This window comes from Brachyhypopomus gauderio, chromosome 10 (assembly GCF_052324685.1).
Source record: "Brachyhypopomus gauderio isolate BG-103 chromosome 10, BGAUD_0.2, whole genome shotgun sequence".
Taxonomy (NCBI): Eukaryota; Metazoa; Chordata; class Actinopteri; order Gymnotiformes; family Hypopomidae; genus Brachyhypopomus; species Brachyhypopomus gauderio.
In genome coordinates this window covers 15,199,174-15,211,968 of record NC_135220.1, presented here as the reverse complement: position 1 = coordinate 15,211,968, position 12,795 = coordinate 15,199,174, and the positions used below count along the sequence as shown (strand labels likewise).

Genomic DNA, 12,795 nt, shown 5'->3' with positions numbered 1-12,795 from the left:
AGGCACCAGAACAAGACAAACTCTGCCTTTACCACAGGCCTGAGGTGAGACAAGCAGGGGAAATACGGGACATGTGCACCCCCTAGTGTGCACCAGTGGTACTGCTAATAGCTACAAGTAGATGTATACAGGGTTATGTGGTGGGAAGCCAACATTTATGATGCGAATGCACAGTCACTTCTTCCCCATGGGTAAAAGAAATCTCATAAAGTGAATGAATAGAAATGAGAGAAAATGTGTTTTCAAAGCTCACCACATTTATTTTATTGAAATCAGTTTGCATGATTACACTCCCCTCAACACTCATTACTCATGTAACTGGTGATAGTGACATGGATATACGTTCTTTGTTGCTAGGTTCTTGATATATGAAAAACTTCTGATCAGTGATTGGATTCAGCCAAGCAACATGGACCAATCACTTCATCTGCAACCTTCTCATTCATAACGTGTAAACGTCTCTTCCTTTCACCATTCTTCCTCTCCCTCCCTCTCCCTCTTTCTCTCTCAATCTCTGTGATTTGTGGGGAGGTAGTTTCAGTTCAGAGGTAGAGACTCTTCATTAAAAACTAACCACTGTCTGAGTGTGTAATGGGGTGTCATTCAAACCCTCATAGCTGAATGTAAAGGGCCTGACTCCCTATGTCATTCAGACCATTAGATTACAAAAATAAAATATGCTTTTAATGCACTGTTATAAAGACGTTTTTCCCTTTAAAAATTAATAGGTAAACTAAGTAATATGTAGCTTACAAAAATCTGGCCTGAATTCATGAGCATCTCAGCGCATGTTAAGGAGTTTATGGATTAATGCTGTTTCTCTGAGATAGTTTGTGAGTACAGGAGCTGATATCTTGTAGCCATCTCGGTCCAGCCGGGGCATTACAGGGTTATTTTTATCCTACATCAGTTTACATAAGCACTCATTGAGTTGAAGTGCAGAAATATTCAAATGTTGTCTTAAATGTTATTACATGTAGTGTCCTGAGGGAACAGTGTAGGACCCCCATACTCAAATAGCGGCCCGCGGGGCTATCTATTTCTGGCCCGCGAGCTGTTTTGAAAAGTGCTTTTTTTTTTAGGAATCTTTTTTTTCAATCGCGCTATCCGCTCTTATTTTGAAATCGCGCACCGCGATCTCAAGACGATGGCGGGGATTGCCTTTATGGGAACAACACACGTAGCAGACGCCCAAATGCGTTCACCACCCCCCCCCCCCCCCCCCCTCCGTAACCGGCCCCGTCAGTGATTGTAAAAATAAAATGTGGCCCGTCATCATTTCTATTTGAGTACCCCTGGTGTAGGAGAACAGTGTGGCCCTCAGCCACTGGACTGCTGCATCTCCACACTACGATCTGAGCACTGGCTTATATCTTGGGTGTAAACACTTTGAGAGGCTCATTCTCATGCACCTTGTCCAAGAAACCCAGGTTGAAGTAGGGGTAGAGTGTCTCTGTGAAGGTGTCCCGAAAAGTGTAAAGGTGCGTCATGCTCTCCGCATTGTAGAAGGACACGAGGCCTCTCTTATAGTCCAGATAGACGCCGATCCGATCCAATTGCTCATCCAGGCTTAGGACAGTAGGGGGCGCTGTGCCAGCCATGTACTGTACACCGTAGGACAGCGAGATGGTCCAGAAGCCGTTAGCAGGCGTGGCCTTGATCACGCCCTTCCTGGGCACTGATTCGCGGGCCACGCCCACCTTCCACACAGTGCTGCTACACACCTCGATCTCCCAGTAGTGTCGGCCGTGTGTGAAGCCCTGACTGCCCAGCAGGGAGAGAGCAGCATTGAAGCGCTGAGGATTGTCCTGTGCCGAGCTGTTGAACGTCTGGTAGCGCACACAGGTCAGCGATGGCGTCAGGCTCAGCCAGGGGTTTGCCGTGCTCGAGTTGAACGTGATGGCAGATGGCACTACACCGAGGAAGAGGAGGATGAAGGTGAGCAGGAGGAGAGATGGGTGGGCCCCAGTGCAGGGCAGTTTGTCTTATTCATTTATTTAATGCATATTTTCCACCAGTTCACTGTGTTCTTTGAAAACAATATCTGATTTTTTTTTAAACATTGTATACTGTGTGATGTGACTTATCTACTGCTACCACCCATATTGATAATAAAGCAACAACATCAATAATAACAATAAAGCATTATCAATATGAGGAATATGTATCCATATTAATAAGGGCAAAGCCTAAAAGCCAAAAAAGTGAAATGTAGATCACACTACTGAATGACGTGACACTACAGAATGCCATCACATCTGGAATTCAATTATAGAGAGGACAGTCTGACCTGGGTAAATACTTCCTTTCAGGGACTTCCAGACTCTGTACTGGAGTGGCCCAGCAAAACGGCCCTCACACAGCTGTGGCCGCGTCAGTGCTGGCTTCTCAAACTTCAGTGGCTGCCTGCTTCACACAACAAAAGCTCAGACATGGAGACGCCCAAGACTCCACACACACAAAAAATCATAGAGAAAGCAGACCAACCGCCGTGCCTCACCCTCACCTCTGAAGCAGGCTCTTTATGTTCTGTAGAGAGAGAGAGAGACAGAGAGAGAGGAAGTAGAATGTTGATTAGTTTGGCAATGGTTTGAGGAATCAGGAGGGAAAAGTGTTTTCCATGTGAGATCAGTGCTGAGACTACTCCACCCAGTTCTCTCTTTCTTAGTCTCTGCTGTCTCTCACGCTCTCTCTCTCTCTCTATCTCTCTCTCTCTCTCTCCCTCTCTCTCTCACTCTTTCTCTCTCTCTCATTTGTGCTCTCGCTCCCTCTCTGGAAATTCCCCTGTCCAGTTCAGCTCCTTTATCTCCTCCAATCAAAAAGAGAGTGACATCACTAAATTAAATTCAGCCGCCCCCCCCCAACCCCTCCAGACCTTTGAACTATGAAATATTGTTTTCCTGTTTCTGCAAAAGCGAATCCTGATCGGCTTGTCCTCCTATCGGCTGCTTTGTGTTTCTAAAGTCTAAAATGGAGTAATCAAACAACATCTGAATCATCATTTTTAACATTCTGAAGGATGTACAACAGAAAAATATTCCATGAAACATTTCCATCAATAATAGTGCTGACTTGGCAATGCCCTGGGGCCTACCCAACTGGCGCTATAAAACCACACACCACAAAAGGAGCTGCAGAAATAGACACACCCACACACAGCTCAACAAGCAACGATTCAATTACCAGATGTTTCCAATGTTTCCATCTCCTCAATAATGTGAAGTTATACTAATCTTTAGCAGCATACCAGGTGTGTGTGTGTGGGGGCGGGAGGTCTGTGTTTAGGTATGTGTGTGGGGTGGGTGTGTTTGTATGTATGGATGCGTATATGTAGTGCAGACCAACCCTGATCAATGTGTGTGTAGCTCTGCTGCAGACTGACCTTCCGAAAGTGTGTTTTATATACTGACCCAGCAAAGTGTGTGTGTGTTATAGACTAACCCTGTACCACTGTCTGTGTGTATTGTAGACTGACCCTGAGTAGTGTGTACGGGTCCTGCTCACGGAGCTTGTCCTCGATGTCGGCGAGAGCTCGGCGGAGGCGTGAGATCTCCACACACAGCAGGGCTTTGTGCTCGTCCAGCCGGATCAGCTCACGTCTCTCCTCCGTCTTCAGCTTCACCTGTAGGAGCTTCTCCTCCTGATACAGGAACTGGTGCAGGTCGGAGAACTGGGCCTCAATCCTCTGCTTCAGATCTGCAGTGTGCTCCTGCAGCAGATGAACACAAACTCAGCAGGTAACCTGATCAAACCCCACAAAAACCCACCATTACATAATGCAACAGGTAACCTGATCAAACCCCAAATAAACTCACCATGGCATAACACAACAGGTAACCTGATCAAACCCCACATAAACTCACCATGGCATAACGCAACAGGTAAACTGATCAAACCCCACCAAAACTCACCTTGATTAGCTTCAGCTCAGAGTCACACAAATTAATCTCTAATTAAATAATAGCCATGCATTATAGAGCTATTCGGGATCTAGAGGATCGCACCATCTGAGTCAAGTTCAGACATGACAGAGTGTTTGGAGAGGCAGGCAGGGGTGACTAACCCCTGCGTGACCCCTGCATAAACGCCACCACCTGTGTTACCTTTAGCTTTTTCACCTCATCCTCTGTCTCCCTCTCACACTGCATGGCCGTGTTCAGCTCTGTCTGGAGCGCGCTGGCTGAGCTGTTCAGCGATGTCTGGCCAACAGAGAGACAGAGGTCATTCCAGCCTCCCACGCCACCCCTACCCCCACAGCCAATACTACGCCTCCCGACGACACCTCCCCAAAGAAAGACCCTCCAATACTACACATCACCCCCCTGGCGCAACACCCCAAGGCTGCTTGCATGACACACATTCACAATCATATGTAACACGTGTAGTATTTCTGTTCTTTTTCACAGTTGCTGGAGAAAACTGTTAAATAAATCCCACTAGCTCCTAATATTACTGACACACACACACACACACACACACACACACACACACACACACACACACCACAAAGCGCTTACCCTGTATCTTAGGTCTGCCTCCTGGATACACACCAGAGTGTGAGCCCGATGTTCCTGAGAGATCCCGCAAACGAGACATACGAGCTCTTGGTCTTCCTCACAGTACAGTTTCAGCTCCTCGCGATGCCGACCGCAGCATGGCGGGGAGGGCACGGTGTCCGGCGCCACGCCCACCCGCACGCAGCTCTCCTCCAAGCCATGGCAGTAGCTCTCCACGATGTTGGCCACGATGCGGTTGGCGCGGTACGCCTGGCCGGGGAACACCTTCCGGCACTGAGGGCATGAGCTGCCCGCGGCAGCCTGGCCCGGAGGGCGGGGGTTGGCCCAGTATCCCGTGATGCAGGCTTTGCAGAAGGTGTGATCGCAAGGCAGGGACACGGGCTGCTTGAAGAGATCCAGGCAGATGGAGCAGGTGAGGTCTCGGCTCAGGCGCTGGGTGGCGGCGTCTGGCCGAGGCCTCTGCTTCTCCGCCTTGTCCTGCTTGGACCAGCTGCTGGACATCAGGTCGGGTTTGTCGAGTTCGCTCCTGGACCACAGTGCACTCATGTGCCTGAGCCTGGTCTTCTCCTTGGAGTGTGAGTGTGTCTCTCTGTGTGAGAGTCCGGCTGTGAGAGGGAGCTTTAAGTTTGGAGCGTGTCTTCTTTCGTCACCCTCTCCCCCTTCTGTCTTCCCCCCCTCTCTCTCTCTCTAACCCTCTTTCTATTGGTGTCTCTCTCTCTCTCTCCACTCTTTCTGTCTGATTGCTGGCTCAGCCCAGTCTTCCTGTTGACTGTGGGAAACTGGGGGTGGGGGGGGGGGTGGAGTGGCGGTGTAGACAGCCTGTGTCTCCAGTTATGCCTCTAGACTCCGAGTGTGTGTATGTGTGTGTGTGTGTGTTTAAGAGAGTTAGCCCCCTGTTCTCTGCCTCCTTGATGTCATCCACACTGACAGGAAGTTGAGATCAGCCTCTGATATTCTATCTCTTCCTTGTTGTTTGGAGGATAGAATGGAGCTGTATGTTCAGTAAGCTCAGATCGGAGTGCAGGAGGAGAAAGTGTGGACTCCACGGCTGGTGTAAACATCTAGCAGAGCTCCTCCTCCTGTCTGCCCTGGAGCCTGAACATGTGTCATCGCAACGGTCACAGGAGTCAAGTCTCGTGTGCCCTACTTTCTCTCTGTGGGGCTTTCTGTGTGGTTATGGAATATGGGATTGGCTAATGCCTGAGGAAAAACACTCCTAAGGTTTTGTAATAAACTCACACACACTCTTCACACAGGTTTTGTCATAAACTCACTCTTTACACCCTGTAATAAGTGAGACTGTTCACATTTGCTTTTGGTGAGCAGTAATATAAAACATCCATTACATTTACATACACTAGAGAAAAGTACAGAAGATTAAAGTCAAACAGCTGTATTTCTTCTATGGACTCCACACAAACATTGTTTCAGCTTCCCCAGACTTACGATCGGACAATAGCTTCAATCATTGGATGTTTTACTGCCTGCAGCTCTAAAGTTACTGCCAGTAACAACTTAGCATGCAGCGGGGAGCTGCACCCACTCCCCCCACCCCCCCAGCCCAAACCCCACGAGGACCCTCCCTCCCTCTGCTCTGCTTCCTGTGCTCCCTCCAGTATTGTCTCACTCTAGATCGCTGTATCCTGCTCTGCAACTTCCCTTAAATAAACACAAAAGACTTCACAAATACAGGTGATGAAAGTCACTTCTCCTTCTCTCCTTCTGCCACTCAAAGACACTGTAATGGAGCAGTCTGTGGATTTAATGGCTCTACAAATTAGAAATTGACGTCTGTTAGTCTGGCCAGAGACTGCAGATGGAACTGTGTCATTATTGCTGACTGTGTTTACATTGATAAGGTCTTGATGCAAGAGAGAGTCTTAAGTTTGCAGAGTTTCTTAAGATGCTGTGTGCATGTTGTAAAGTGTATTACACAAACAAACAAGTAACAAATGTAATGGATATTTAAGCACTGTAGTTCTTTAATCCCCGTGATTCTGAGACACTCCACTGTTTTTCATTTCATCTCTCAGACTTTCCACACGAAGTATCTGAAGAGGCCCCTGCTAGTGACGTCATCTGGGTTTCAGGTCCAGAACCCCTTCCCCCGCTTTACCGCCACTGGGAAATTCCGCCTGATCCGGCAGGCTGGGGTTGGACCTGCAGCTACAGGGGGCGGAGTTATTGGGGTGCATGCGACCAGCTGCCGCACGAGCCCCTACTCCAGTCTCTAGTCCAGGGGTTCTCAACTGGTCTCAGGCAGGGACTCACTTTTTATCATTGTCATTAAGTCGCGACCCACTTTTTAATAAAGTTGTACGTTGTTGTACATCATGCAGTTTATGTAATACAACTCGTTTGGTGGTCTTATGAAGGACCGTTTAAAAACTATTGAAATTATTGCAAAAAACTGTGTAGTGCTCTGGGTCCTTTACGACCGCCACTTGCGTCCGTGTTAAGGGAATTTGTAGACGGTGCCTTAGACGTTGCAGTCGTGAAAGTTGCACATTTAAAATAACATGTCTGCTATTTAAAATACGTCTATTCCTGACGTAAACAAAGTTGTAGATGTTTGTCTTAGTTGCCAGAAATAGGAATTTTCATATTTTGCTAATACTGTCTTAAAGTTATTGAAGAAAGAATTCCGAATATGCGAACGAGAAACCAACTTTACTGAAGTTTCCTAGTATGCATACGAGTGACTTTTGATCCCATTAAAATTAACTTTAAACTATGTACAGTTATAAAGGAGTGTGTCTTCTTATGGTCCCACAAAAATGTAGACTGTGTGGATAAAATCCGATATTTTGTCTTCGTTGTTTTCAACAAGCTAACGCTTAGTGCTAAAGTTTCATCTCGGCTCCGCAGCTTCGCGAGTCACGATCGGATTCCCGCATTTGTTGATGGGCAGAGACGAACATGTGAGTGGGAACTACAGCTTATCGATTAACCTTTAACATACAAACTTAAAAGAAAATGGTGGATATTTTTTCCAATTACAAAAAAATCCTCACCCATAAAAAAGTATGCTCGCCTGTCGCCACTGGCGAGTAGTGTTGCCACCTGTCCCGGTTTCCCCGGGACTGTCCCGGCTTTCACGTGCCTGTCCAGGTTTTCCCGGGCTGTCCCGGTTTTTCTTCTTTTTAATATTCAGTCCCGGAAAAAAATTAGGTTAGTTAAAACCACGATTCAGACTGTCTCTGCACACTTTAAATCTGTTTTTTTTCTCGCTGTGTCCATTTTAAACCCCTCCGGTAACATTTTACGTACGATGTTACCGGAGGGGTAACAGATTACACTCGCCACCCTGTGTCAGTATGACAGTGTCCTTGTTTTTGTCAGACCTAGGTGGCAACCCTACTGGCGAGTGAAATAAATATTACTCGCAAATTAATTAATTTATGGTCGCGATTGCCACAATTTTAGTCGCAGTCTGGAGCCCTGGCATGTGTCTTTTTTCAAGATAAAAGACGAGTACAAAATTAGAAGAGTAGCATATATATATTTTACAAGCTGTCCGCGACCCTGCTTCTGTTTTGGATCGTGACCCACCAACTGAGAATCACTGCTCTAGTCCAAATCTCTCTCCACAGCACCCCGATGACTTACAGGACAGTGTGGCACTATTCCTATTTTATTAGATATATGGTAAATGTGATTAATCCATTAAGCCATTAATCAGTGTGTATGATGGGATGGACTGACAGAGTTGGTAAATCAATGTCCCCAAAATCATCACCTACATAAAGGAAGCATTTATGTGTTTATGATCATATCGGTAACTTGAAAATGTTGCTCGTTTACCTCAAAAGCATTTCACAACATCTCAGACTGCCGTCTTTGGCGTAAAAAGTGCGTTCGCGATGCATTACGAAGTATTTGCCAAAGACCAACCGACACCTCCACAGCTTCTTTCCTCAGGCCATCACCGTCCTAAACAAGGACCCATCACACACATCCCTCCTATACCACAACACATCAATCATATATGATAGCACGTGCACCTTAGTATTTATTGTTCTATTCTACTATTTATTATTCATTATTTTTCTTTACTATATCTGCTGTTTATGTTGACACTTGCATCAAAAAATATTCCTTGTACTCCTGCTACTTGTCGAATAAAAATTTCTGATTCTGATTTGTTTGAAAACTGCGGCATCGTGTGGCTGGTTATCGGTATTGGCGTCCGGCGCGAGCACGAGGAGGAGGAGGCGGAGTCAAAGCCAAAGAGGAAGTTGCGCATTCAAAAGTGACCGGTGTGTCCATCAAAAGCACAAGGAAAGCGCGCGCAGGAACATTTCTGCGACTTCTGTTCTGGTGGGAGGCAGTGTCTACATTTGTTCTGCTTTGTTTTCTTTTATCCAAGAATTACAACTAAATCTGATTTTTGTCCACTGCGACTTCTGCTCCAATAGTGTAGCTTTATCTCGGCAACTACGTTAGCACTCCCACGGAACATCGCTGAATAGCTAGAGTTAAATTTCTTATAAGAACAGCACAATGTTTGAGGCACGACTGGTTCAAGGTTCCATCCTGAAGAAGGTTCTGGAGGCACTGAAGGACCTCATCACGGAAGCGTGCTGGGATGTGAGTTCGTCGGGTATTTCTCTCCAGAGCATGGACTCCTCGCATGTGTCGCTGGTGCAGCTCACTCTGCGCAGTGACGGGTTCGACTCTTACCGCTGTGACAGAAATCTCGCCATGGGTGTTAATTTGAGCAGGTATGGTATTTTCCAAATATGAAAATGTATATTAATCATAAATTATTTTCTGTCTTGGCTAACATAGAGCACAACTAATAATATTTAGCTTTTTAATTATTATTTATTTAACGACAGACATGTTGATACATGCCTTGGCCTAGGAACCAACAACTTCTCTCGCGCGCATTTGTTGTCGCGATATTTCATTTATCAATATCGGTTATGTTTCATAAGGCTGCAGTTGACGAACATTGATATGCACGCGTTTTACTATTCGATGCAACTGCGATTTCATAATCCGAGTATTTATTTGGCGTTAAGAAAACGGAGATTCTTAATCGCGGGATATGACGTCACGCGCGTAGATGGAGATTGGCGGGAAATGAAACCGGGCTGCGAATTCCGAGTTCTTGTCCAACGTTCAGCTATAAAACTGTCTTGTTGGCCAAGTCAGCTAGCTATCCTTTGTCTTTGGTCCAAACCGTTTATTTCTTGTTTGATTCTTACTAGATTGTATGGAATTGATAAAAAAAAATCCATATGATTTTTGCCTTCGAGATTACCATGATTTTATCTAGCTAACGTCATCTGTTTGAGTAGCTAAAGCAGTTTGATTTTAATCATTAAACGACGTTTCCTTGTATGTCTGATGCAGGATAACGGGCACTAGCACCTGATTGACTTTTGTCGTATTTCTGACGTCTTTTTCAGTATGTCAAAGATCCTGAAGTGCGCTGGTAACGAGGACATCATTACTTTGCGCGCGGAGGACAATGCCGATTCCCTGGCTTTGGTGTTCGAGACGCTCAGTGAGTAGACGGCTCAACGTCTTTATTTATACATATGTATATATACTAGATTGTATGGAATTAATCATGCATCCTTACAATAAAAATCCATGTGATTTTTGCCTATGAGATTAGAGATATGTATTTGTGTATATAATCAAGAATTGTGCATATTGTTGCTCCATTAACATGAATACTGTTCTGTCTTAGATCAAGAAAAAGTCTCCGACTATGAAATGAAGTTGATGGACTTGGATGTGGAGCAGCTAGGAATTCCGGTGAGTTGATATAACCCTCAGGAAAGCGTGAGAGCGACCTGTTGATTGTGGACTGTGGTGTTTACGGTTGTCTATCCCTTAATCCAACAGGAGCAAGAGTACAGCTGTGTGGTGAAGATGCCGTCTGGTGAGTTTGCTCGCATCTGTCGAGACCTGTCGCAGATCGGCGACGCGGTCATGATCTCCTGCGCTAAGGATGGGGTGAAGTTCTCGGCCAGTGGGGAGTTGGGCACCGGTAACATCAAGCTGTCGCAGACCAGCAACGTGGATAAGGAGGAAGAGGCGGTATGCACACGAGCTTTTCATCAGCGCCATGCTTGTGTCAGACATGCCGCATCTCTGCTAGGAGGTGCTGTATCTAACGGACATCTTGGTCATGGTCATAGCTGACTGACATTCTTCTGTTCCCAGGTCACGATTGAGATGAACGAGCCAGTGCAGCTCATCTTTGCCCTGAACTACCTGAACTTCTTCACCAAGGCAACACCGCTGTCCAAGACGGTCACACTCAGTATGTCTGCAGACATTCCTCTCGGTAAGACACACCACCACCACCACAACACACTTTCAGAATCACTGTTGGATGGCTATTACATTTCTCCAAAAGTCAAGTTTTTTCAGACACTCTGGAAAAAGTACTGCTGAGTATATCAGTGTTAACAAATACCTAAGAATGTCCATAAATGGACACTGTACCAAAAAACTGTACAAACATGCTCCTTTCAGAAGGTAAAGTAGTACTTGCTACAAAAACACTGGTGCAACTGCAGCTCAGCAGACATCGCAGGACTGCAGGTGTAAGGCACATCTGGCAGCTCATGGTCACATGATTAAAATGGACTTTTGTTTCATTTTGATTATTTTAGTATCCACTGCTTTGGGTGCATGAACCATGCATGTCCACTTCCTATGCATGGTAAAAATACATTAATGTGCGCAAACATCAGCAAACCTGTCCTGACACAGCAGTGCAGTAAGTGCATCACCACGGCAACAGGCTGTGGTCCGGTTGTGGCTGTGCGGCGAGTCTGACCTGCTGCTCACACTCCTCTCTTCCCTCGTCACAGTGGTGGAGTACAAGATAGCAGACATGGGTCACATCAAGTACTACCTGGCCCCCAAAATCGACGAGGAGTCCTCCTGAACGCAGACTCGGAGGACGCGGTAGCCCCCACCCCTTCTGCTCTGTGCATCAGAAATCGCTGGTGACGACTGACTGCCCCATCCATAAACGCAACCTGGGAAGATGGCCAGACGTCTCTAGCGATAACTGGGTCACGTCAATAGCAGGTGCATGAAGTGTTACAGGACCATGTTCAGATGCTGTAATGCATTCACTCCTTTGCTGCCCCCCCCATCCCCAGCTCAGCATTCTGTTTCAGGTTTTCTGTCCAACTGCTAAATCCATTGTGTAGATACATATCTGTAAATATGATGATTGGGTTTTGATCTTTGTTACCAGTCAATAAAACATTTTGTAATGGTAAGGACTGAAGGTATTTTTTAAACTGACCTGTGTACAGTTATTCCATGTCGTGCATATATTAGAGATGCATCACTTCATTACTCCCATAGGGAAATTGTCATATTACAGTAGCTTGAGGTATATAAAGTTGACCTCGTGCAAAACTGCACATAAAATATAAAATGTGTAAAGTTGCAACAGGTAAAGTGTTGGTGCAATGTAAAACATTGAGCGGTATGTAAATAGCATATGTTGGCCTGTTCCAGGAAACTAAAAAAACTGCCGTGCAATGAGTTAAAAATAAAAGGTGAAGCTCCAAATACAGTAAATGGAGAGATGTGAGCATCATAACGGTTTCTGTGTGCTTGTCCTTTTAAGCTGGGTAGTTCAGTTTATTCTGTCTACAGGCACAGTAAAAACTCCAATAAACATTTGAAATGTTGAGGCCATTAACAACTGAGAACATGCAATTAGGCCATGGGTTAAAGTTCTCCGTCACTACGACGGATTTCCGTCATTTGATTTTTTGGGGGGAAAATTCCGTCAAATCATAATAAACCACACACGCGCGTGCTATCTGTTTTGTGGCCAAAATATGATTCTCTCACTGGCGCTCTTCAGCACGGGATGTATATATATATCAGGGGTACTCAACTGGCGGACCGCGGTCCGGATCCGGACCCGAACGCAGTCCTGTCCGGACCCAATCTCATTCCTGATTAACTGGATACGGACCAAAACAAAACCGCAGCATTTATTTCAGGGCTATTGAAAAAACTCCGTCACGAGGGTTACGTTTGCTACCCCGCTCAACAACTTACGTCCCCCCCCCAACAACTTACGTCCCACCCACCCCCTTCTCAACAACTTACGTTCGCCACCCCCGCCGCACCAGACCTCGGGTCACAGGTATCTGCCAAAATTGGACCGCGGACAAATTTAGTTAAGTACGCCTGATATATATGTATATAATCGAGGGTCCGCGCGCCGAAAATGACGTAATCGCGGTGGCTCCACCCGTGCGCGAGAGCCCCGCGCGCT

General features: G+C 46.1%; 2 protein-coding genes across 2 annotated transcripts; one reads left to right on the top strand and one right to left on the bottom strand.

Annotated features, from left to right (window-relative positions):
- Positions 1–235: 235 nt before the first annotated feature.
- Positions 236–5,266, bottom strand: trim69 (tripartite motif containing 69). The gene is made up of 6 exons (XM_077019859.1): positions 4,518–5,266; positions 4,104–4,199; positions 3,476–3,709; positions 2,507–2,529; positions 2,291–2,406; positions 236–1,912 (listed from the first exon to the last, which is right to left on the bottom strand). The coding sequence occupies exons 1-6, from the start codon at positions 5,061–5,063 to the stop codon at positions 1,368–1,370; spliced, it is 1,560 nt and encodes a 519-aa protein (XP_076875974.1). The 5' UTR covers positions 5,064–5,266; the 3' UTR covers positions 236–1,367.
- A 3,504-nt stretch (positions 5,267–8,770) lies between these two features.
- On the top strand, positions 8,771–11,776 carry pcna (proliferating cell nuclear antigen). The gene is made up of 6 exons (XM_077019860.1): positions 8,771–9,241; positions 9,935–10,032; positions 10,222–10,289; positions 10,380–10,574; positions 10,701–10,824; positions 11,357–11,776. Exons 1-6 carry the CDS (start codon positions 9,021–9,023, stop codon positions 11,431–11,433), a joined length of 783 nt encoding a protein of 260 aa, XP_076875975.1. The 5' UTR covers positions 8,771–9,020; the 3' UTR covers positions 11,434–11,776.
- The last annotated feature ends 1,019 nt before the right edge of the window (positions 11,777–12,795 follow it).